The sequence below is a fragment of the Mauremys reevesii genome, linkage group 7 (genome assembly GCF_016161935.1).
Source record: "Mauremys reevesii isolate NIE-2019 linkage group 7, ASM1616193v1, whole genome shotgun sequence".
Taxonomy (NCBI): domain Eukaryota; kingdom Metazoa; phylum Chordata; order Testudines; family Geoemydidae; genus Mauremys; species Mauremys reevesii.
In genome coordinates this window covers 69546274-69572374 of record NC_052629.1, presented here as the reverse complement: position 1 = coordinate 69572374, position 26101 = coordinate 69546274, and the positions used below count along the sequence as shown (strand labels likewise).

The following is a 26101-nucleotide window of genomic DNA, read 5'->3' as shown; positions in this document are numbered from 1 at the left end:
TGACATAACCTGCATTACTTAGACTGTAAGCCCCTGGAGGCAGGGGCTGCCTTTTTGTTCTTTGTACAGCACCTAGCACTATGGGCTCCAGGAACACAAATGGGGGTCCCAGCACTACGGAAAGACAAGTGGTACAGGGGCTCCTCGCTCCACTCACCAGAGCCCAGGCTAGCTTCTTGTGCACTCTCGTTACACCTGTTCATATTCCTGCACAGAGCACACTCCTACATATTTCTATTCTTCCCCATCCTTCTGTTCTTGATAAAGGCAGGTATTTATCCTCCGCTCACCTATTTTCCTGAGCTCCCAGCTGCATGGACCATCCCTTATCTCACATTGTCCAATGCCACCTTCAGGTAAGAACACTGCTATTAGAGGCTGACTAACCACTACCTAATCCAGATAAATGCAGTTAGACCTATTGACCACACCTAGACATGGTGGTGCACCTTGTCACAGCTAAATAGCTTTCCCCTCCTTTTCCCGCCCCCATTCTGAGTGTCAAAACTCATCAGTGAAATGCACATAACTTACAAACACAAGCTTCTTTATTGTAGGAGACACTTGTGTGCTCACACATCAACCCCCCCAAACTTAAAACTCTTTAAAATGTCGACAGTTCAGTCATTCATGTGCCAGGTGAGGAGGACAGAGAAGGATACTTGACAGGTCCCAGCTGGGATTCTACTCCAGAAGCCTGCCCAGGAAGGCAGAGGGTATTTTCTTCCCACCCTCCAACTCTATAGACTAGCCCTGGTTTCCTGAGCATGTGCATCGCTGCATGGAAAGAAGCCAGTGATGAGGCTTATTGTGCAAGCATGAAGGCCCGGTGCTGAGATGCTCCTTCCAACAAAGCTGCAGTTAGTTAATGTGCATCGGGATGGCTTGTTAGTCACCTCCAACCCTCAATTATCTGGCACTGCTTCTCACACATACCTGGCCTCCTATAACAGCAGGGCTCTTTGCGGGGGGCAGAGCTGTCTGGCTCCATCCTGCTGGGAGGGAGAGGGAAAGGGAGGACGGAAATGAGGCCCTGGGCTACCTGCCCCTCTGGCTCTCAACCGTGCTGGAGATCAGGCTGCGCTGCAATGCAGAAGGGCCCCAAGCAGCAACTTGCCTGTCTTGTACTTAAAGCCAGGACTAACTTCTGCTTGCTGTCTCCACTTTGGCACTGGGTCTTTCAGACACTAAAGCATGGAGGGCAACAGGCATTTTACCTCTGCAAAGGGGCTCCTCAGGCAGGAAAAGGGCAACTGATCCAAGCAAGGAGAGAAGTTTAAGGCAAATAGTGTTACATTAATCTCAACCTCCCACCAGCTGCACTGCACATGGCTAGGACAAAGCATGTGTTGGAGAGTCAGATTCCTAGAGAGGGCTTGGGGCAATCACTGATGTCAGAACATCCCAAATAAAACAGAGTTAAGGGAGTGGAGAGCTAGGTGAGGAAGGGGGCTGGAGGCAGAGGCTTTATCTGTCCTGCCTCTTTAACCTTTCTAATGGGCCAAGGGATTCTCCAAACCCCAAAGCGGCCAAGCAGCCAGGAGTGTCCCCACTTCTTCCATAGCCTGTGCCTTCCCTATGAAAGGACGACACATCTGGAACTCCCCCAGAGTTTAGGGCTCTGAGCTTCTGACATCAGTGCCAAAGGTGCAGGAGGGAGAGAGAAGTCCTACCAACCTGAACCCTGAGCTTCTCACGCTGGTGGCAACATGCCCCGGGCTGAAAAGCACTTTGCTTCTCTAGCTACCCTGCCTTATGGCACCAGCAGGGTCTGCCCTGGGTGAAACGAAGGTCACTGAAAGAGGGGGCCTTAAAGAGAGAGGGAAGTAGAAGAAACTGCCCCTCTGGAGCTGTGCTTTGTAAAGCTGGAGGTGCACAGCGAGGGAGCTGTAACCGCAGGTCAATCAGGCCTAGCCACAAACAAGCTACAGTACTTTAAATTTCACAGGTCTCAACAGATAAACTGTCTGGAAAAGAAAGAAACGGATTCATGGAAAATATAAATTTTCTTTGCTTTACAAGGTGGGCGGGAACCTGAACTCCATGGCACCACCAGCCTTTTAAAATAAAACTGTACAAAATTAGGACACCCGGGTAGGATCTGGTGTCACCAGCTCTAAGAAGGCTCTTACCAGGCGCTATGCCAGAATTAGTCAGAAATAATGTGGGAGCATCCAGCCGCTCTTCCACATCCTATGGCAAGGGGTACCTTCTCCCCACAAGACAGCAGGGAGGATTAAGTTCCAGGCAGGATTGGGGTCTACCATGTCCATTCTGTTCACATGCCCATCCAGCTGGCTTTGGGGGATGGATGGGGTATGGACTCCCAAGCCAACTGAAGCTCAGTCACTTTCAAACTTGATGGAATTGACCTGGGTAGAAATAGCACCTCCGCAGTAACTGCCTCTTTTCTTCTTTGTCTTCTCGTGGCGGAAGGATTTGCCTTTGGTGAATTTCAGTACGTTGTGGGCCTTTTCTCCCCAGTCGCCTGCAGCTCCTTTCTGTGAGATAAGGAAGAGGGGGGCCAGGTCAGCACTCAACAGCCAACATGGCAAACACTACGTCCTGCTTTGTATACTACCCAGTAACGACTTCCAAGGGCTAAAGGAGTTTTCACCCAGCTCCTCTGCGGGAGGGGCTGGGAGCTCCCCACAGCCAGAGCCCATGTACTTCCCAGTAGAGCCTCCTGGTGGGAGAGGTTCAGATTGGAGAGCTCCCCACAAACACCATGAAAACCCTTTCCCAGATGACCTGTGTTCTAGGGGCAAAACGTGCCAGTTTGTCGCTCTGGCTGGACTTGTCCCTACCTTTGCATCGAATGAGTTGTTAGCTACACGCGAATCCACCTCAATCTCTTCCTCTCTCACTCTTCGGAACGGAACAGCTGGCTGTTAGAGAAAAACATAGTCAATACCTGCACATGGCCTTCTCTTGGCTGGCCCACATAGCAATGCAGGACACTAAACTGGGGGAAATCTTAGTTGCTCCCATGTCCAGTTTTCCAGGCCACATGAAATTGTGATCTTTCCCTTCGATAGTAAGGGCAGTACAGACAGAATCCAGAGGGAGTCTATACAGTCATCCTCAGCCAGAAAGATGCTGGGGTCACAATTTGCATCTTCTCTGGGCTCCACATAAGGGGCACTTAGGCTGGCTGAGTTGGGGGAGACGATCTCCTGCAGCCTCGACCACCAGGGAAAAGCAGTGCTGATTGCTAGGACTGAGACACAAGAAAGATTCAACACGTTTTCTCCTCACTCACCTGCTTCACTTTGGGAAATGAGTGTGGCGTTCTGGTCTTGGTCTTAATCTTCTTACTGTCTGGTGTCTCCAATTCCTGGTCATCTTCGCTCTTCCGCTTCTTTTTAATCGAGCCTGCTAAAAACAATAGCAATTAGACTTCAGTAGGACCAACCTCCACCTGGGGAAGGGGAGCAGCGTCTCTCTCCACTGGGACACAAGTCAGACTGAGGTATGCTGGCACCGTGAGCATGTGTGTCTGGAGTAGGGTGGTACAGGAACAATGACAGACACTCCATTAATGGCCAATCTAGAGCAGCAGCACTGGATAAGAAACCCCTGGGCAACCATCCTCTAGCGTGTGGATGTGGCTGCTGGTTACATGCAAAGTTTTGTTTAGGAAACCGCTTCTGGAAGACGGCTCCACATACGCTCTGCCCTCCAAACACCCACTGCCTGACAGACACGCTTCCTAGCTGGCACAGATTACCTCCGTTTGCTTTTCCCTGCTCATCGCTGGAACTCTCGGAGCTACTCTCACTGCCACCAGCTGGCTTGGGCTCTGGCTTCTTTGTAGCTGGCGATTTGGCTGCAGGTGTGGATGAAGCCTTTGGTTTCTCTTTCACCAAGCTGGAGCTGTTCTGTGCCCCTTTCCCTGGCTTCAACCCAGCGACTGGAGTCCTTGCTGTTGTGGGCTTCTCCTCATCATCACTGGAACTGTCAGACGAGCTGCTGCTACTGCTAGCAGCAGCTGCTTTCTTCCCTGCAGCAGCTTTAGTGCCCCCTGGTGATTTGCTGGCTGGTTTCACTGCTGGTTTGCTCTGCTCCTCCTCACTGCTTGAGCTTTCAGAATCTGAGCTGCTGGCTTTGGGGCCCAGGGTGCAGGGTTTGGACCCTGGCTTAGCTGTCTTGCTGGCTGGCTTAGCTGGAGGGGCTCTCTTCTCTTCCTCAGAGCTGCTGGAGCTGCTATCTGAGTCAGAGCTGCTCTGGGCTTTCTTTGCCACAGCAGGAGGCTTCTTGGCTGCAGGTGGAGCTGGTTTGACTGCAGGCTTTGCAGGGGTCTCATCCTCAGAACTGTCAGAATCTGGGAGGGAAGTTTCCAATACAAGAAGATTCCAGTGAGAATAGCCAAGTACTGAACAGACTTGTTCAGTCAGACCAAACTAGACAAGCAGGAGCAGTAACTGGTGTCCCTTCCACTCTAGTACCTAAGCAAAACCTGTTTGGTTTGGGACTTTGTGAAAGGTGCTGAATAACAGCCTTTGAGATTTATGGGCTCTGCTTAGAGCAGGTGTAGCATGGAAAGCTGCCATCCCCTCCTCCCACAAGCACATCTCAACTCTGACCCTCAGAAGTGGCTCTTCCAAGTCAACAGGGAGCTCAGTCTCCATGTTCCAAGTGATGCTTTACCTCTGCTGAGACTGCCACAGGGGGACAAGTGGTTGTGTTAAACACCTGCCCCCTAGGAACTGGACTGAACCACACATACTGCCAAACAAGAACGATTTTTGGGCCCTAGCAACACGGCTGAAGAGCCCTGGGAACTTGCCGCAAGCACAGAATCAAATGACACTAACAATCAGAGCCGAGTTGGGGCCATTCCCGTTCCCACCCCTCAGAAGGGAGGTTTACAGTTTCAAGGCAGCACCATGCACTAGCTGCTCTTAAACGGTGCTGCAGCTCTTTAGTGTGGTTTACAAGCACTATCATGGACAGTGGCTGCTGGAGAAATGGGTTAGGGATGGGACTGTCCTCCTCCTTCCCCTGTATTCTCCCCACTGGAGAATAAAGTTCGGCCCCCAAGTGGCTTTTCACCGAACAGCTCCCCAGTACCCTGTATTTCGCTATGCGGCAGAGGTGTAGGAGTTGTGAGTGATGAAGCATTAGTGGGTACCTGTTTCCCCACACTTCATGCCCAAGAGAACTGGCACTTTGCATGGGGTTGGTTCTGCATGCTTAACTTTTATCATCAGGAATTGGTCAGCAAATATCAGGTCTGTTTGATTAGACAGTGTCCCTGTGCCTCTGTATTCTTGGTACCACAGCTGGGAACACAGACTAAGAGGGTAGGCACGGCACTCACACCTGCTCAGTGGTGGTGGGGCTGAGATCCCCAACCCTTCCTGTCCTGATACCTGAGCTGTCCGAGGAGGAGTTGGAGCCTTTCTTTGCTTGTCCTGGCTTGGCAGGACTCTTCGCCTGTTTGGCAGGACCCTTCGCTGCAAGTGATTTGGCAGTGAGCTTGGTCACTACCTTCTCTTCCTCAGAGCTGGAATCTAGACAAGAGAAGCACATCCACAAGTGTCAGTGCGTTTTAGGGGCATACAACCAGGGTACACCCAGACAGTGGTCATTGTAGGCAAAGTTGTGGCCTTGAACCTCACACTTTACGGAGGCACCACTGCCACTGGATTTTTGGCACTCACCAGACTACTATCATCAAATGAGGTGAGGTGAGGCCAGCAGCAGAGCCAGAGAAGGAGCAGGGTGGGCAGAGAAGTGCGATAAGTACTCTGAATGGCCAGTAGAGAGCACCACAGCATGTTGTCCTGCCTATGTTTCTGCCCTCGTCCCAGGGAATGGAGACAACAGGAGCTGGAGGACCTAGGGCTGAGAATGTGCCCTAAAGATTTCCATGTTTCTTCTTTGCTGGGAGAATGAGGAACAGCAGCAGGAGGTAGGCCCAACCCGTAAGTGTGTGTGCAGTGAGAGGGCGCTGAGTGGATGGGGAGTGGTGTAGAAACTACGGGATTGAAGAAAGAGTATTGGCTTCACTAAAGAAAGAGCAAAGAGGGAGGAGAGCACCAGGAAGGAAATAATGGAGAGAAAAGAAAAGTGTGTAGTGGGGATCAAAGAACAAAATGAAACAGAGAGAAGGGAATCAATGACAAAAAGAAAAGGGGAACAGACTGGAGTGAACTGGGGAAGATGGAAAGGACACCATTTGAGTTTTCTATCCTACACTCCAGACTGTGTTTTAGCAGTGGTCCAAATGGAATTGAAGATTTATTTAAAAAAGGTTCCCCTTTCTCCCTACCTTGGACCTGGCATAAGGGGAATATTTTTCACCTAGAGAATTTACACCTGGTTCCAGACATGACTCTGTTATGGAGGACCTGAAGAGCCCAGAAATGGATTAAAAAAAAAAACCAAAAAAAACTCCTAATCCTGCCATAGGTACTTGTTAGGGAATACCCTTCACACCCTGCAATCTGCAGACCTTCCTGGACTAGCCACTGTTCTTGTCTGTGCCACTCACTTGTGCTTCCCACCACATCAATACAGGAGGCTGCAGTTTTCAGAGGCAGCCCTTTACCTTGCCATGGACACTGCAGGGAGCTCAGACTCACTCTCACTAAGGATCCTAGCAAAGAGGTGGCTGGGTCCTTGCTGAATGACCCCGGGCTGAAAGGGGACATGTGCAGTCACTGCATCAAAAGTTCAAATCCCTGCTCCCTCACTCACCAGAGTCACTGTCCGAACTGGATCCACCCTTCTTGGTCACAACAGTGGGTGTTGAGGCAGATTTTTTTTTAGCCAGACTTGCTTTGGCTGCAAGAGAAATAATTGCCATGAATCTCACACAGCACTTTTCATCCGGGGATCTGCAAGAGCTTTACAAAGGAGGGTGGCAAGGATCAGAGGGTAGCCGTGTTAGTCTGTATCCGCAGAAACAACAAGGAGTCCAGTGGCACCTTAAAGACTGACAGATTTATTTGGGCATAAGCTTTCGTGGGTAAAACCCCTCACTTCTTCAGATGCATGGAGTGAAAGTTACAGATTCAGGCATTATATAATGACACATGAAGAGAAGGGAGTTACCTCACCAGTGGAGAACCAGTGTTGACAGGGCCAATTCAATCAGGGTGGATGCAGTCCACTCCCAATAATAGATGAGGAGGTGTCAATTCCAGGAGAGGCAAAGCTGCTTCTGTAATGAGCCAGCCACTCCCAGTCCCTATTCAAGTCCAGATTAATGGTGTTAAATTTGCAAATAAATGTTAGTTCTGCTGTTTCTCTTTGAAGTCTGTTTCTGAAGTTTTTTGTTCAAGAATAGTGACTTTTAAATCTGTTATAGAATGACCCGGGAGGGGTGCGGGGTTTGTGGCTCCAGCCACAGGAGAGGCAGGGGTCCTCAGAATTCCGGCTGCCAGAGGAGGCGGGGGGCCTGCATCTGTAACTTTCACTCCATGCATCTGAAGAAGTGATTTTTTTTACCCACGAAAACTTATGCCCAAATAAATCTGTTAGTCTTTAAGGTGCCACCGGACTCCTTGTTTGTTTGGGGTTTTTTTTAAAAGGAAGGTGGGTTATTAGCCTCTTGGACAGAAAAGACAGGTAATTCACCCGTGGGCAGCATTGCAAAGAACTTAGGACTCCAGATTCCCAGCCCCTGGGATTCCTAACCACCTGGAGTAGGCAGATGTCAGGGCTCCTTGTCCCCTCGCATGGCACACTACAGACCAGGCCTAACTTGCAGCCCATTCTTGGGCTGCGAATGCAGCATCGCACATGAGCACATGCTCCCTTCTCAACTCACGCAGGGGGTCAGATACAGAAGGGATTTTCATTCACATGATACATTAACCCAATGCAAGGCCTCTGCCAACTTCAGTAATGGGCCAGACTCATCCCTGGCATAACTCCACTGAAGTAAATGGAATTCCAGTAGGGTTCGTTTGACCTCGTGTCCAAATTAGAGATGGGACTAAGCACAGTCCGGAACTCAAGCTCCGATCCTGGAGCCTGTTTTGGGACAGATACTAGCTGCCCTGAGACCTTTAAAAAGGCAAAAACCAGCAGCATATTCCACAATTGTCAGGTAATGTCAGAAGCCACTCTGTGGCCAGGAACCGATTGCACCCCACACAGGCACTTTCTGCACAATCTAACATGACCTCTTCCTCTAGCCTCCCTCTCCCCACAACCCACCTGTCGTTCCCTTCTTGGGCGCCTGCTCCATTTCATCACTGCTGTCCGAGCTGCTCTCTGAGGAGTCACTGCTCTCAGCTTTTTTCCCAGGAGCCTTTGCAAGAGAGGGCTTTGCTTTGCCCTTTCTTGGCTCCGTGACCTTTGGGGGTGGCACCGCACTGTATGGACCTATGAAGAGACAGGATCAGCGGGGGCACCAATGCAGACACACCAGCCCTGCACGCGTCATGCTGGACTTCCCTGTTTTAGCCAGGCGATGATATAAAACAAGCCAGTTATGCTACTTGCTCCTAATCACTTGCACAGTTGTGATCAACAAGGGTTTTATATTCAGTATGGTGGGAGGGGACATCCCCAGAGTACTGCCACTCTGGACTCCTTCAGCAGCAGCACCACTCTCCTTTGCTGGGGTGTCTCCGTAGCATTCCTCCCTTTTAGATTTGGGTGGTCTAATCCATAATTTCTCAAATGCGGGCCCCATGCGACCACCAGGGGGTTTCCCTGCAGCTACAGCAGTTTCCTGGGCACTGGAGGGGAGGGAAAGCATCCCTGTTACTCCTGCATGTGCCACCTCTCTGAAGAGAGTGTTGGAACTAGGGTGACCAGACAGCAAATGTGAAAAATCAGGACAGGGGGTGGGGGTAATAGGACCCTATATAAGAAAGACCCAAAAATTGGGACTGTCCCTATAAAATCAGGACATCTGGTCACCCTAGGTGGAACACACAACATTTAAGGAACAAGGTGAGGAGGCGACGAAGCGAGTGGTGTGTGTGAGAGGACGCAAGCAGCGGGGGGCGAGTGGGATGTGGGAGAGGAAGTGAGTGGCAGGGGTAGGCCTGGTGGGGGAGTACAGAGGTGAGTGGCAAGCCAGCAGCAGGGTGAGGAGGCGGGCAGAGGGTCTGGCTGCGAGCGGGGGAGTGAGGAGGTGAGTGGTGAGCTGCTCAGGGAACAGGGGTTCTCGTGGTGGGCGGGGGTGTGTCTGTGGCGGGCAGAGGGGGTGTGTGGGGCAGGGGAGTGAAGAGGCAAGTGGCGGGGGTAAGGAGAGGAGAAGCAAGTGGGGGACTGAGGAGGGACACAGGAGGTGAGCAGCGGGTGCATGGGCAGCGGGTGGAGCCTCCCTTTGGGGAAGCTAGCCCCTGCCTCCTCTGGCAGCCAGAGCCCTGAGACCCCATGTCTCCCCTGCGGCTGAAGCCACAAACCTCCCACCCCTCCCGGAGGAGCCCCAGGCTGGCCGAAGCCCCAAGTCCCCACCCCCACATCTGCCTGGAGGAGACCCGAGCTGGCTGAAGCCCAGAGCGCCCCCCTTGAGGAGCTCCAGGCTGGCCGAAGCCCCGAGCCTCCCACCTGCCCAGACTCAAGCCACCCAGATGTTTTTCATTATTATTTGGACTTCTGAAGTAAATTTAAAAATGCTTTGACATAACAGAATTCTTGTACAGATAACCACTTCAAAAGAAACAATAAAAGAGACAAGAACGTGCAGAGCACCTTATTTGTGTTTCTATTCTGTTAGATCCAGTAAAGAACAGCAATAACTGTGCATTATTTTTATTATTGAGTCTGAAAGAAAAAAAAATAAACCAACAACCCCAAAACCTTACATAAATAAGTAACAATGATTTGGATGTATATGTGCATATTACTTGTTGAGTGCTGCACTATGAGGCCTCCAAAAAATTTGTTGCGACACTTCCACTGCTGCTGCTGTTCATTTACTGCTCTGCGCCTCAACTCCCACCCCGGGTAAAGAAACCCATCTACATTTCACGCTTGCTTCTGTTTACTGGAGTCCTAGGAACTGTTATACTAGACCAGGGCACAGGGTCCACCTAGTTCATTACCCAGTCTAATACTAGCCAGCACTACACGCTTCAGAGTAAGGTGCATGAAGCCCTGTAATGCACAATTATGGACTGATCTACCCACAGGGAATTTTCTTCCCAACTCCAGTCAGGCTGGGAATCATGCGTGAGAACAGCCTCTAATAGCTCTCTGAAGAGCAGGATGCTCAGAGACAATGACCACATAAGAGATGCAACCAATGTAGTTTTCACCTCAAGAGAAGGTGTGGGTTTGAGGTTTAAGCCATGTCTCAGACAGACGCAGCTTGAACAAAGCCCCTGCAGTTCCACGCTTGCTGCCGCCACCACCACAGCTTCTAGGCCACACCAAGCAGAGATGGGCAGCTAAACCTCTCTAAGGCTAGTAGTGGCAGCAGGCCTCCTCTCCACAGTACCAGCAATGTTTTTGGTACTCACCAGGCTTCGGCTTTGATTTTGAGGCTGGCTTTTCATCCTCCGAGCTGTCAGAAGAGTCCTCACTGCTGGAGCTCTCTTTGGCCGGGGCTCTGGCTTTACCTGGGGGCACCTGCGCAGCTGCAGGTTTGGGCAGTGGTGTTTTCTTGGGAACAGCCTTATTGCAAGGAAGACAGACAAATACCTTTCCTCGTTAAGGAGGCTGAGCTTTGAGAGATAGGTGCTGCCCAGACACCACCCCTACTCTGCGTAAGAGACCTCTCTGCCCTATTCACTGGACATCAGATTTCCAGGATAGAGCCAGGAACTAGGGAAATTTCTCAAATGCCAGGAAGCACATTACAGGCCTCATCAAAGCATCAGGATGGGGGGAGGGATAGCTCAGTGGTTTGAGCATTGGCCTGCTAAATCCAGGGTTGTGAGTTCAAACCCTGAGGGGGCCATTTAGGGATTAGGGCAAAAATCTGTCTGGGGATTGGTCCTGCTTTGAGCAGGGGGTTGGACTACATGACCTCCTGAGGTACCTTCCAACTGTGATATTCTATGATTTCTTACTTCACATTAAATTCCTCCATGGAAGACTCTTTGGCTGAGAAGAGGTGAGACAGAACATTAGTAGCAAGAGAGATGGGGCACCACCACTCACTCTCAGAGGTGCTGAGACATTAGCAGTGAGGTATCTGGGAGAAGTCAGAGCTCTCTGGGAGAGGTTTCTAAGAGCTCCCCCTGCTGGGGTCCAGCTCTATTTCAGGGAAGTTGCTCTAACACTCTCCCCAGTGGGACTGCAGAAGCAGTGCAAGAATTTGTAAGTCTGGTAGAGTAGCACATCTGGCAACAGGAAAGCAAGCCACAGAGAGGGTGCAACATGCAGTAGCTATAAAGGGATTCCTGCCTCAGGAAAGAGGAATGGATCACCCAGTAGCAGAGAAAACTGTTGGTGGGGTTCCTAAGACGCAAAGCCCCAGCAAGATGTCGCAAAAAGCTACAATGACGGCATGAGCGTGCACTCAGCTGCTATGCAGTTTTGGAGTTACTTTACACAACCCTTAGATCAAGGACATAGAGACTCAGAGAGACACTCTCTCACACCAATGGAGTCATCCATGCTTGTGTCACCATTTACCTTTGCCGATGCAGCCTTTTCCTTGTCAGAATCCTCGCTGCTGCTGCTGCTGCTTTCTGCCTTGCCATTGGCCGCTTTGCAGGAAGCTTTACTTCCTGCTGGAGATAAGGCAAAGAAAGGGTTTAGAAAACATGAGAGGTAGGGAATGGTAATCACATTCAATGCAAAAAAATGTCCTGGACAGCACCAGCTCCCCACTCTGCACAAGGCAAGACTCTCCAGCCCTCTCCTGGGAAGCCACTCATTCTCCTGTTTATCAGGGAAGCTCTAAATCTCTCTGCAGACTGCTTTTTTCATTATAGACCAAATAGAAATCTCAGACTCAATCCTCTAAAGAGGTTTAGAGGCATTTTTTTATTATAAATTGGCAACACAATTTGAACCTGCTAGTTTCAGAAATGGGTTGTTACTAAACTGAATTTTGACATTTACTCATAGACTTTAAGGTCAGAAGGGACCATTATGATCATCTAGTCTGACCTCCTGCACAATGCAGGCCACAAGACCCCTCACACTTGATCCCCACCAAAATTCATCAGAAATGTTTGCTATACCAACAGCATGTGCATGAACTTGTGAGCAAAAATCAGTTTGGCATAAATCCTTTTCAGTCGATTAAGTACAGAAATGAAGAGACATACATTATGGTTTTAACACCTATTGCTTCCTATTATTCAATTTTGTAGAGCATTTAGTAATCACTGTATCATATTAGAAATAAGGTGTGTGCAGTCTAGTTGTAGACGCGTTGGTCCCAGGATATGAGAGACAAGGAGGGTGAGGTAATATTGGTCTAATAAAAGATATTACCTGACCCATCTTGTCTTATACTAGAAATAAGTTAATCATAACAGAAGTTATTTTTCCTGTAACGTGAAATAATTCTCATTTTCTTTCATGCTTAGGACGTGTTTTAATATACATAATGCTCTGAAGTTAGAGCACAGTTAACAGAGGTGATGGTATATATTTTTACAAATAAAGAGCACCACTAGTTAGATGAGGTGGTGGTTTATGACACTCATGTTGGTTACAGTTGAAGGAGTCTCAAGAGCTCCATGCCAGTTTCCTACAATCTCTGCATTATTTGCCAAGAATCAAGTAAAGAAGACGTGCATGAAGCAGGTGAACAAGGATTGTACGGACTAAGGGAGGCAACAGCCATTACAAAGAAAAAACAAGATAGCAAATATAGAGAGGCCATTGACAAAATTGAGTGTATCTTTCATTCAGAACACAGTATCAGTCGTGTGACACAGAAATTGTTATGCGCATTACACTGACAAAGGCAAAATCGAGAGGTTATAGAAAACAAGAACATCTGCAACTGATATAATCACATGTGGCAAGCTGTAGTGATCCCAGTAAATACAAGACAGTCCCATGTTGTGAAACTCATGGACTGGAGATGCTGTATGCTTTGTCAAGAAGTACACTCTAAACAGAGACTCATTTCTGTAACTATACTCAAGATGAACGAACAAATAATGAAGGCAGCTCTATTTGACCACAAACTTAGTGTTTGTTTAGTTGGAGTAAGTGACCTCATAGCTCCTGAAGGCAAGTACTACCTGACTTGTTACATCCCATTTATGAAGTCCATGATGAAAAAGAGTGAGGGCACCAAAATTACTGACACAGCAATGCTTTGGCTTCAAAATGAGCTTCAGCATGCAGTCAGTCAAGGCCATGGGCTTGGCAATATTACAGCAATCTTGCAAAGAAAACTGGCATGGAAATTCCACACTCCTACATCTGCTGTAGATCATCATATACTTGGAAACTTCAAGCTCCAATTGGGGATTTATGTCATTTTATTGCCTGATCAATTGGCTGCTGAGACACTTAGTTCTAATCAAGTATAAATATGTACCTCTCTCACAAACAATGGATTCTTTCCAAGATGAGATGGTTACCCCCAAGATGACTTATTTCTGTCACAGGTACATGTTACACTGAAAATTCAGGGAGATGCTTTGTCACACACTGGCCACAAAGATTTCAGTATCAGCAAGGATGATGCAGTTGCTTGCATTGTAGACAGCCTGTACAACTTTAACATGTGCTTAACTTGTGTGAATTAAAATGTTTACTAATGTTTTGTCATGAAAATATTTACCTGTTTTTAAAAACAGGTGTTTTGAGATTATGTGTTGTATTTGTACACTTTCTTTTAAGGTGCAAATGCTCAAGTTAGAAGAGCCATGTTAACAAGCCCATGTAAACATGGTTGTATAATGTATTAAAATATGTCCAGTACCTCTTGCAAATTAACTGCTTTATAAATTCAATAGCTTTATAAAAAGGTTGTCCATATTTAATCACTTATTACATCCTACAACTCACTAAGATCCAACAAATATATGTTGATCCTAAACTAAAGGTAAATAAAGATCACTTAAGTGGTTTCCACATGTTACTTTGTTCTCTTTGTAGAGGCCTTTATACACAATATACAGCTTGGGAACAACCATATTTGGATTCTGTACAATCTAATTATCTTAAAAAGACTCTGCCAACTTTTAACAAAAAATGCCTCTTACCGTTAACTTTTCTGACAACCCAACTAGTCTAGTACCAGTTGGGGGAAGTTATTGTGATACCACTGATTCCAAGTCCCATAACTATAGGCTGAGGGTTAAGTTTAACTTAAGTTAGTGTTGTCTCAAAGAGTGGAAAGCATTAACAAGCAGCATATGGCCCAAACAATTAATCAGGGATTGGTGACAACCATTGGATCTAGTTAGGCCACAAGATGTAATTATCCATTTAGGATCAAATTCAATTAACCCATGATCAGATTTATATCTGGATTTCCAGAAATCAAAGCCCAATATATGCTACCAGTGCAGCCCCAGGTCCCCATCATCAGTGATCCTACCCAAACAGCAAGTTGGACTGGGTCACCCGAGTGGCCATGCTAGGATGGTATCTTCTCTACCAGCGTGTTTGGTCACCTAGACCCCAGGTTCTTCCCTGGGGTTTCCAATTCACACACGTCTGCTCAGTGCAGCCAGGTACCTGATTTTGCTGCTGTTTTAGCTGCCACTTGCTTCAGTGGCTGTTTCTTTGGTCTTTCATCCTCTGAGCTGCTGGAGTCTGAGCTGGAGGAGCTCTTAGCCTTCTTCTGGGGCTGGGTTTTGGTGGCAGCTGGCTTGGCCTGGGCTTTGGTTACCTTCTATCAAGAGAGGAAAAACTAATCAGAGACCTTTCTAGTCAACAAGGCCTAAAGGGACAGAGGAGTGAGAGACAGGACAACAGTCCAGCTGGCACACCCATTCTATACCAATTATCTGCATGGCCTTCCAGTCAAATATCAGACAACCTTGAGTTGGGAGTTCTTATTCTGGAAAGCTGATGCTCTATTTTAGGCGCATAACCCCAAATGTACAGGAAATTCCCTAAGCTTCGACAGCAGGAGACACTTTTCCCTGAACCCCAATACTTCCAAGCTGGAATGATCTCTCTCCCACTTAACAGGAAAGGGAGCAGATGTACCCAGAGACTTGAGGATGAGGAGAACAAAGAGTCAGGGTGCCCAAACAGGGCACTAGGCCCTCAGACTAGTGACTATCCCAGAGGGAAGAACAACACCAGAAAAGGATGGCTCCAAGTTGGGGTCTGAAAAATCCCAACACATGGATGATTATTCTAGATCGCCCACTGGAATCCACCCAGGGTCTCTTCCATGCATGTGAATTTTCAGAACCCAACCCAGAGCCATCAAACAGGGATGGATTTGGGATTGGTAGCTGCCTGGTGGTCCCCTTCCCTATGAGAAAGTACTAGTCTGAGGGCTCAACAGTGCTTGCTGGACACCTTGGCCCTTGTCCTCAGCCTTAATAGGGTACTGGTACCTCAGCTCCATGTCTTGCTCATGAAGAACACAGCTCCAGATATTAATTCTCAGCTTGGTGGGATCAGCACACAGGGAAAAGGGAGGAAATACTACTCTCCCCCCGCACTAGTTACATGCTACTATTTCATTTACAGATGGTGATTAGGGATAACACCCTCTTGTCCTGAGCATTTTATACACTGGTTACTCTGGTGGCAGTGTAAACAAATGCAGACTTCCCCTCGGGTTAAAGGAGCAGGCCACAGCAGTCTGTCTCAGACTCATGGGAGAGAAGCAGATTGCAATACTAAATGGGAAATGCACCCTATAGATCTGCCTCTGCTTTCATTAGAACCAGTCCACCGGCAGATTTCATGTTACAGGACTAACTTATTCGTAGAGCTCTAGTCACATGCTGAGTGCTTTATAGAGAGCTAAGAACACATGTCCTCTACCTCAAAGAGCTTAGTGTGTAAGCAAAATTGCTCTGAGTCTGGATTAAGGCCTGATAAATAGAATAAGTGTTCCAGGACCCATGCTTTGTAGCCACCCCCCCAACCCCAAGAGTAGTTTCAGTCCCACACAGTGTTAGTCATATTTAACATTCTCTATTACGGTGGAACATGCTTTGGAAAGGACAGGAAGGAAAAGCTGACCTGTGCTGGCTTCTTTTCTTCCTCCTCAGAGTCCGAATCATCGCTGGAGTCCTCGCTGCTGCTCTCTGCTTTTTTGGCAGGAGGCACTGCCTTTGCTATCACCTTCGGCACAGGCGCTGACTTAGCTGCTGTGTTGGGAAGAGCAGACACTGATGACAAATTCATTCCCAGCCTCACTGCAGCTGTCATGTCCTGTTCAGAGACTCAGGCGTATACCTCAGCTTCCCAGAGTGCAGTAGAGGGCTCCACAATGACTAGCCAAGGGACAGAAACCGCTCCTTTCTTGCCATGCACAAGCTGTGCCACTGAAAAGGACATACTTCCTGCACTGAGTGCTCATTACAGGATCCAGCTATTTTATCATATCATTTAAAACCAAGACAGCTGCTTTTTGATGATGGGTTTCCAAAGAAGACTGCTTCACTGCACTGCTGGGCCCTATGGAACTGCCAACCTACTGGCTTAACCTGCTTTAGCCAGATCCACTCCTTCCTGGCCAGTGCTTTCTTCCTCTGCTGGATACTGCGTGTAAATTGTCTAGCTAGAGATCATGTTCCTAACATTCTTTAGAAGATCAGGAGCAAAGCCTTGTTCAAATTCAGGATTGGGAAGGGCCAAATTAAGTCTCAGCTCAGTTTCCTGTTGCCTCATTCCTTCCTCCCTGACTCCTATGAGTTCGCTGTCTGCTCCTCATCTCCTGTGAATCTGCAACCAATGTGAGCATCCCGTGAGCTGGACAGAATATGCAACACCAGGCAAAGCTGAAAAGGGAAGCACTCTACACGTTACAAGTGAGGGGCCTAACCCAGGGGGGCACTGGAGGGGGGACAGGACCTTGAGAGAGGGGGAAGTCTCACATCCTTGGCAGAAGACACAAGACACCAGTGTTTTCAATTTCCCTAGCTGACCCCCAGCTGTCCTCCATCCACCAGGAGGTCATGAGACAGGGCAATACAAAGAGAAGCCTGATCAATGGAGGCTAATGCAGGAAATTTCACTAAGTACTTCTTGACTGGCTGCTCTGTGGCCCAATCCTCCTCTTTTGAGTTTTTTCCCCCCCGATTTTCAGACCATTTAATCCCTTCTCTGAGGGCCCTCACTGCAGTTACTAAGGCCATGCCTACACTTACAAGTTTACAGCGGCACAGCTATACCAAGAGAACTAAGGGCTTGGCTACACTTGAAAGTTGCAGCGCTGGGAGTTACAGTGCTGGTCGTGCAGCTGTGCAGGAACAGCGCTGGTGTGTGGCCACACTCACAGCTACCAGCGCTGGTGTGTGGCCACATTTGCAGCGCTGCTGGGAGTGATGCATTATGGGCAGCTATCCCAGCATTCAAGTGGCAACAACGTGCTTTTCAAAAGAGGGGGGTGGAGTGGGGTCTAGTGTGACAGGGAGCGGGGGGAGAGAGAGAGAGTGGATTTTTGGAGCCAACACTGTGTGTTTAGCTTCCTGCCTTGAAAAAATCAGAAAATGTTTCCAACCCCTTAGTCTTAACTCTTAATTGCAAACAGCCTGCAGCCAACACAACTCCCCGCTGTTTCACTCACGCCCTGCCTGCCTCTCGTTTGATTGTTTACAGCCAGGTACAGCTTGATCACAGCAAACAGGAGCTCTGTTTGTTTTTTAGGGAGCTCTGCCCGGAGCTCGTTCACAACAAAACAAAGAGAGGCTGCATAACAAAACAAAGAGTAATTTAGTTAAAAGCATTCTGGGATATCTCCTAATACCCTGGAGGCCAATTAAAGCGCTGGTGTGTGGCCACACTTGACGAGCAGCGCTGGATCACCAGCGCTGCAATGCTTATTCCCCAAGCAGACCAGGTGTTCAGCCAGCGCTGCAGCCAGGGAGTTGCAGCGCTGGATGTGCCTTGCAGGTGTGGACAGTTACTAATTGCAGCGCTGGAAAGCCTCCACCAGTGCTGCAACTTGCAAGTGTAGCCAAGCCCTAAGATTGCTTTTGTAGCCGCATTATGCTGACAGGAGAGAGTTCTCCCGCTGACATAATAAAACTAACTCAACGAGCGGTAACTATGTTGGTGGGAGAGCACCTCTTGCAGACATAATGCTGTGCACACAAGCGCTCATGCTGGCAAACTTTATGCTGCTCAGGGATATGTTTTTTCACACCCCTGAGCAACATAAGGTTTGCCAACATAAGTGCTAGTGTGGACATGGCCTAAATTCAGCGCAGCCCTAGCATAAGCAGGCACATTTCTCTTCACTTCAACTAACTGCAAGAACTTAAGCCAGGGCTAAATTGGATCCACTATACAGCAGCAGAACAAGGCAGCATACTTTAAGCACCAGGGGAGTTCTCCCTCTCATGTCATAAACCTAGTAAGTTAGACATGAAAAGGAGTTGAGGGAAGCACACCTAGGAGCACTTGGGCAGTGGCAGGGGATGGAGAAGACTGATGGGAAATAGCATGTCCAAACACAATGCGGTTCAGGGTAGCGAAGAGCTGGTACTCCAGCACCAGCAAGCTGGATAACAAAACTTAAAATAAAAAAAATTCTTAATTATGATTTTAATTTAAATCAGTGTTTTATTTATATAATGCTAGTTCTTCACTGTCTTCCCATTTTATGATCCTATTTCTGAAGCGGATGTTCTGTATTTATTTTTTTAATTAGTTTCCTAATTGTTAATAACATTTAGGATTTTACACTAGCAGCATAAGCATGTAAAGTGAAAAGTGCAAATGTTGGAGGATGGCACAGATCTTACCAGAACCGAGATCAGGCAGTTCATGACTGCTATTCAAAGACCCAAACACCAACTGCAAAGCACCAGCTCTGAATCCAGCCTAAGAACTTTTCCCAAGTTAATTTGTGTGTCACTTGCCCAACCCAAAGGTTTTTTGCTAAGAAGTTTCACAGTGGATGCTCATCTATGCTGAAAAAGACAAGTCCGGGGCCTCATTAATATCTATACTGTGAGAACACCAACTCAAAATTGATAAGCAATTTTAAAAAGCAAGGTGGTGCAAATCACATCACCTTCCCACTTATTAAACTTCCCCAAGTGAAATTCTTTGCTATTTACCTCCATTAGGGTTTGAAATCAACAGGACTTGTGTTCCTGCGTCATTTAGGTGCCTAAATATGAGCACAGGAGCCTAAATAAGCTATTTTTGAACATTCTGAACTGTGGACAAGCTCAAAGTAACTTTGTTAGTGTCCTGGAAATCTAAAATTTTCATTAACAATAAAGCAATTTTGTTTTAAAGTGACAGGCTTCATACCACTAAGGGTTGCAGTTTTAATCTCTAATGCTGCAAATATTCATGCACATTTAACTTTGAGCAGTGATTCTCAGACTGCTGGTCATGACCCCGTTTTAATGGAGTTGCCAGGGCTGGCTTAGATTTGCTGGGGCCAGGGGCCAAAGCCAAAGCCCGAGCCCCACTGTCTGGGGCTGAAACCTGATGGCTTCAGCCTTGAGCAATGGGGCTGATTACAGACTCCCTGCCTGGAGCTGAAGCCCTTGGCCTTTGGCTCTGCCCCTGCCACCTCCAGGCAGTGGGGCTTTGGCACCCCCACTCAGGGTGGCAGGGATCGGCTGGGCTCAGGCTTCAGTTCTCCCTCCTGGGTTATATAGTAATTTTTTGTCGTCAGAATTGGGTCATGATGCAATGAACTTTGAGAACCTCTGACTTAGAGCATGAGTAGTCCTGGTTAAGTGAATGGGACCCTTCATGTGGGGAAAGTTAGTACCTGCCTAAGTGTTTGCAAGATCAAAGTTTTTATTTTCAGTATTTTGTGTTTTGCCTACAGCAGTTCATATAAAATACTCTTTTAAAAAGGCATTTAAAAACATTTAGAATTTAGTTCAGTGGTTCTCAACCAGGAGTCCAGGGCCCCCTGGGGGGCTGCAAGCAGGCTTCAGGAGGCCCACCAAGCATGGACAACATTAGACTCACTGGGGCCCAGGGTAGAAAGCCAAAGCTCCACTGCAGGGGGCAGAAGCCGTGGGCTGTGAGCCCCAACACTCGGGGCTGAAGCCTGAACAATGTAGCTTTGCGGTGGCCCCTGCAGCATGGGGTCCCAGGCAACTGCCCTGTTTGCTACCCCCTAATGCCAGCCCTGGCTTTTCTAGGCAAAAAACTAGTTATTGTGGCACAGGTGGGCTGTGGAGTATTTATAGCATGTTGTAGGGGCCTCAGAAAGAAAAAGGTTGAGACCCCCTGATTTAGTTCATTATAAATTTTTGAGTAAAATTGCAATAGGACAAATTTTCCCATTAGTTTTACAAAGTCTCGACCTGATTTATATCAGGTTTCAAAAATCAACTGATTTAAATCATGATTTAGATCGCTCTACCATGACCGACCACCAGGAAGAACTCTTTGGAGCAGTCATGAGTCTAATTCTACCTACATACTACAGTGATGGAGTGCAATAGAAAACCTCATGATAGGTAATCAGTTCTGGTATCCGGCAGCTCACAGGATAACCGCAGTTATCCTGTGCACCCAGCCTCAGCCAATGTGCACCCAGCCTCAGCCAATGTGCACCCAGCCTGTGCACCCAGCCTCAGCCAATGTGCAGATACAATATGCCTCCAGCTGCTACAAAGCTTGATTTATACTCATAGCAAGCTTAGTACTTTACTTACAATCAAACTGGAAAAAAAACCATTATGAAGGATGAGTATGTAAAGTGAAAAGTGCAAGTGATCGGGGATAGGTACAGATCTTACCAGAACTGAGTTCCTGCAGTTCATGACTGCTGCTCAAAGCCCTACACACAACCTGCAAAGCTCTGAATCCAGCCTCAGAACTTTTCCCAAGTTTACCGTGCCCACTTGCCCAGCCCAAAGGCCTTTTGCAAACCCCACCTGGCTTCTTGGCTGTGGTTTTCTCATCTTCTTCACTGGAGCTCTCATCACTGCTCGAGGAAGATTCTTTCTTGGACTTCTTTGCAGGGGGTCCATTGGGAACAGCCTTCCGTTTCTTAGCATCAGGGGATCTGTGGAGGAGAAAGACTTAGTTCTAAACAGTTTCTCCCAGCTCCAGAGAGCTTCCTAGCATTTCACCTGTTCTACTACAAGCAAAGCAGCTTATCCCTCGAGAACACTGGACCCTCCCACATTCCTGTCAATAGCATCTGAAGGCCCCAACCAGAACTGGGGCTTCCCTGTGCTGGGCACTGTACAGTGTAAAAGACAGTCCTGATGAGCTTACTATCTGAATAGAAAAGACAGACAAGGGGCTGCAGGAAGGGATAGTACAAACAGAATGAACAACGTGACAATTCGCCAATGTCATGCTAGTTTTCTTTTTTATATCTTGGTGGGCAGGGTGTTCAGTTGTACTCAGGTGTTTGCAGGTACAGGAAAGGACAGTTTTCATTGCCACTGCACAACAATATACAAAGTGGCTACAGCCACTCAGTGAGGATTCAAGACCTGGTCTATTTGCACTAATAAGAATTCTCTTTATACAATAGATAACTTAGTTCTTTAGCGCTATGATAAGATGCTAATTAAGAGGTCCTCCAGCTAAAATTACCAGACAAAGATTTTACATACAGTATGTTAAAGAATTTTATTAACTTATATGGCTTATTACAGATTGTTGTTTTCAATTCTATTATTTTACAGTAGTACCTTTAATGCTCATTAAAGATGCAACTGAAGGTGTTGATGATGCTTACACCAAAGGCTAATACATTGAAGCCACAGGTTATACTTTGCATTTATACTCTGAAAAATGCAATCACTGAATTATGCATACTTATTGATTCTTCATTTCCCTATTTTCTGATAGTTACCTTAATTTTAAGTTTTAATTTATGTTTTATATGTGCAATTAATTTTCAACTTTGCTTTTCAGTTACCCTTTTGAAGGCATTAGCTAGACTAGATAATTAAAAATAGGGGATTCTTACAATGGAGAAAGTAAATAACGTCACAACTGCCAGGTTCAAGTCATTTGCATATCAGTCTCCTCTACATCAGGGTGAACCTGCCAACTAAGTAGATTTATTCAACACAAGATAAGGGATCTCTGTTCAAAAGACCCTGAATCTGGAAATGTGTGTCTTGGGTTTTAAAAACACAAGAGGGAGCTGGGTAGAGAAAAACAACAGAACCTGTGAGAAAATGAGAAAAGCAGAATGCTGCCTGACCTCATTTTTCCAAGCATCTCTGGGGTATGAATAATTTGTTTTAAACAAGATTCTCATTCTGGGGTTCATGAGAGAGATCAGATCGGGGTTCCTAAGTTCACCACACATAGCCCGCATAACCACTACCCTCTGAATTCCTTCCTGAACACAGCAACTGAGGCAGCTCCCTTGGGATCATGAGCCTGCAGACCTTTCCAGCTCACAGGAATACATTTCTGCTTCAAATTGCCCTTGGTCCCCCATGCTTCTTTCCCGCTCTTTCATCAGTTGTTCAGTCCCTAATAACCTCACCTTACGCTCACTGAATAAATTCTTGTCTCTGACAGCAGTGAGTTCTGGTGTGGAATAAACAGACTCGGGGCAGAGAGCAGTGCAGCACTATGGTGTGAGGATTTGGGGGTCATAGCATAATTACCAGACTTGGACTCGAGACCAACCAACTGGCTTATGTAGAACTTTTACAGCAATGTATCATAGCTGGGTATGGATCAGCAGGTTGCAGGCACATGCCTCAGCTATGTCATGAGGCTGAAGACATAGGGTCTAACTACCTAAGAAGTTCACCAATAGCTTCTTAATGGCCACAGCTAGATTAGCTTGCAGCATGGCTCCTTTTACAATTCTCAAAAACAAGTAGTTTTGTGGGGTCCATGCATATCTATTAGATAGTAACCCCTAATAAAGAAAGAGGGAAAACATTGTAATACCTTATTTTTTACTGTTTCTCTAATCCTTTTAAGGTTTCCTGAACTATCTGGCTTATTTTCCCCCCTCCCTAGCCTCTTATCCTGAGATCAGCTGCCCTTTCAACAGCTGTTTTGTTGCCCAGCAGCCAACTTTAATGGACATTATTTTACAAAAACTAAGGATATGTTTTCATTGCACAGTTAACATGGATTCTTAAATGGTGTGAGCCTTACCACCTCTACCTACATAGAAAAACCTGTGACCCAGATTTGGAGTTATTTAAGCCCAAGGTTGCTTATCCAGATGGGGGTAACTGCCCAGAGAAGTCATACCCTAAGTATGGAATACCAAACAACTCACATTTTAGCCTTTCACTTGAAATAGCGTTAAAAGTGGCTGAAAGGGCAGCTTGGAACTTTGTGGGCAGAAGGCAGATTAGAAGTGCCCTGCAAATATTTTTTAAAAACAGGCCTTCTTTATGATGGATAAAGATGACTGGGAACTTATTGTTTATATCTTTACCACAGAAATACCATAAGCATGGTTTCCCTGGGTTTTGCTGGAGTACCTTTGGGAAGTCTCAGGGATTCTATTGGGAGCTCTGTCAGTTTGCAATAGAAAGTAACCAAAAGAAATGTCCCAGATATGGACAGGCTAAGTCTGTCTCAACAGATATTCCAGGAGGGGAGACACTTACTTCAGCCAATAGTTGAAGACATCCAAGAGAGAAGCAGCATTAGGATCCTGGTCTGTCTGTAAACCAGAAACATACAGGAATATTAGCACTGTAAAACCACATAGACTTCTCCAAGGAGTGCCTCCTATACTGTCAGTGGAATGGAAAACTCTGCCCCACAGGCAACTGCTTCTACATTGATGTATAACAGGTGGTAGACTTAGCAAGTGGAGCGTGTTGCTCATAAAATACCTTCATAAGCATTAAAAGCTAAAGTTAAGAAGCCTCTGTGTGATCTTAAAAATGAGACAACTTGAGTAATTTAGGACACAAGATTCCACCACCTATAGATTTATTAAAATCTAAGGCCAAGATTCTGCAGACACTTCGGCTACATCTGCACTAGGAGGTCTTTAACTGGTATACTATCCCAGCAGTATGTGGACACAGCTTATACTGACAAAGCTGCACTTTGCACAAGCATAGTGAATCCACTCCCCAGAAGCGGAACAAGCTACATCAGTAAAAGTGCAGCTTTGCTAAAATAGCTGTGCCTACAGCAGCAACTTCTGTGGGCATAGCTGTCAATCAGGGATCACTCCTCTTCAGACCGCTGACCAACCCAACAAAGCTGTGCTGGCAGAAGTTTGTAGTGTAGACGTAGCCTTATTCTTAACTTTGTGCACTGAGTAGTTTCATTAATGTTAATGTGGCAACTCAGTCTGTAGAGTTAAGCATATGCTAAAGCCTTGAAATAATGTAACCTAATGAGAGGGGAAAATATCTACTTAACATATTGATTGGATAACAAAAAACATTCCAGAAGAGTTATCACTATTAGTATCAAATTATGAAGAGACAAGAAAAAGTTGGGAGAGAGCGGAGAGATCTGCAGAAAGCTTGGGGGAGTCCTTCCAATTTTGCAATGACTTTCCACCGTTTTTGTTCCAATTTCAGTGAGGTTCAGTGCAGACTCATGTATCGAATACAACATGCAGCTGGCCTGAGAGGAAGGTAAATGTGAAAGTACAGCACATGGGTGGAGGCAACTTGCCCCAAGCCTCTCGATTTATAATGACATGACATGTGGTGTTTGGCTCCTCAAACACTCTAGTTGAATGCACAACCCCCTACTCCCCCCATGGAACAGCTCCCGCCCCATAGAACCTCTCTTTCCGGCTCCTTCCCTGTACAGGAACCCCCTAATTACAACCTCCCCTCTACTCATGGGCCCCCTGGGACAGTTCCCCGCCCACACCAGGACCCCAGGCCTTTAAGGTTCCATCCCAGTACAGTCCCCCCGCCCCACAGCCCCCCAAGGTTCCCCAGTACAGCTCCCCCGCAGAGTCCCCTCACTACAGTCCCCCCCGGGCCAGCCCCCGCGCCCCACACTTCAGGGCCCCCCTCACCACTCCGGCCGCCCTGCCGAAGGCCCGCGCCGCCCCCTCGAAGTGGTTGTCGCGCAGGAAGGCGAACACGAGCGGGAACAGGTCGCTGGGCACCACGCGCGGCTCCGCCATGCTTCCACGCCGTCAGCCGGCCGCCCCTACCACGTGTGCCGGCCGGGGGGGGACGCACCACGTCGTGGGGTCATAGGTCAAACGGGGCCTCGGAGGCGGGGTGAGGGTGTATGTATCCGCCATCTTGTTATAGGCAGGAGCACGGCCCCCTCCCTCTCCGAGAGCGCCACCTGTCGGGCCAGCGGCTGCAGTGCACCCGGCCGCGCAAGGCACGCGGAGGCGCTCTCTAGTGCGAGGGCAGGAAGGTGCCATGGCAGAGACTGACAGCGATGGAAGAGCAGGGAGGTGAAGAGTAGTAACGTCCCGTCCTCCTCCAGCATCTGCTAGTGCACGGCTTTGGCTGCCCCACATCTGCGCACGCTGTAGCTCACCCGGCCCACCCCAGCAGAGCTGTAACTAGGTATTTTTGCACCTGAGGCAAGAATATAAAATTGCGCCTTCCCCCGGGGCTGGCAATTTGGCGGTGGGGCCCTCGGTCCCTCTCGGAGGGAAGGGCCTGCTGCTGAATTGCCACCAAAGAATGAATGACGGGGTGGTGGTGGAGCCTGGGATTTTGGGGGGGGGGGGTCAACTCATGATTTTTGACTGTCTGGGCTCGTAATGTTGCTTCCAAGATGGTCTTTGGTTCCAGTCCAGTTCCAATCCAGCGAGGGACTCGCAGGTTAATAGAGGAGGGAGGTGCTGGAAATCAGCAGTAGCCACTAGGGATCAGCATGTGTCCTGACTCCTGAGAATGCTGGGAGTTCAGGTTTGCAGGGTAGGACCAGGGGTGGCAGGTTTGTAGAAATTTTGGTGGTGCCAAGAACCCGCCTCCACCCAAACTCCCTCCCAGGGCCTTGGGCGGGGGTGTGTGTGTGGAGTTTGGAGGAGGGAGGAGGTCTGGGGTGCAGGCCCTAGGCTGGGGCAGGGGATTGGGGTGCAGGCTCTGGGAGGGAGTTTGGAGATGGGAGGGGTGCAGAGGGGTGGGGTGCAGGGGTGAGGGCTGTGGGTTGTGGCTGCAGATGAGGGGTTTGGAGTATGGGAGGGGCTCAGGGCGAG

General features: G+C 47.8%; 1 protein-coding gene across 4 annotated transcripts; it reads right to left on the bottom strand.

The window, feature by feature from the left end:
* Positions 1–530: 530 nt before the first annotated feature.
* On the bottom strand, positions 531–25169 carry NOLC1 (nucleolar and coiled-body phosphoprotein 1). Of its 4 annotated transcripts, none has more exons than XM_039546210.1 (14): positions 24953–25169; positions 23565–23620; positions 20889–21019; positions 16048–16175; positions 14575–14731; positions 11554–11651; positions 10434–10587; positions 8173–8340; positions 6706–6792; positions 5376–5516; positions 3731–4324; positions 3263–3378; positions 2808–2888; positions 531–2501 (listed from the first exon to the last, which is right to left on the bottom strand). In XM_039546210.1, the coding sequence occupies exons 1-14, from the start codon at positions 25061–25063 to the stop codon at positions 2343–2345; spliced, it is 2181 nt and encodes a 726-aa protein (XP_039402144.1). In that variant the 5' UTR covers positions 25064–25169; the 3' UTR covers positions 531–2342. The 4 variants fall into 4 exon arrangements, with proteins under 4 accessions (XP_039402144.1, XP_039402146.1, XP_039402147.1 ...); XM_039546212.1 differs by having other exon boundaries at positions 11554–11648; XM_039546213.1 differs by having other exon boundaries at positions 16048–16172.
* Between the last annotated feature and the right edge of the window lie 932 nt (positions 25170–26101).

Coding starts and splice junctions, on each gene's coding strand:
- NOLC1 (XM_039546210.1), bottom strand. CDS start 25,063: ATGGCGGAGCCGCGCGTGGTGCCCAGCGACCTGTTCCCGCTCGTGTTC. Junction 14,732..16,047: donor AAGAAAAGAAGCCAGCACAG/GTCAGCTTTTCC, acceptor CTCTCTTGATAG/AAGGTAACCAAAGCCCAGGC. Junction 5,517..6,705: donor CAGTTCGGACAGTGACTCTG/GTGAGTGAGGGA, acceptor TCTCTTGTCTAG/ATTCCAGCTCTGAGGAAGAG.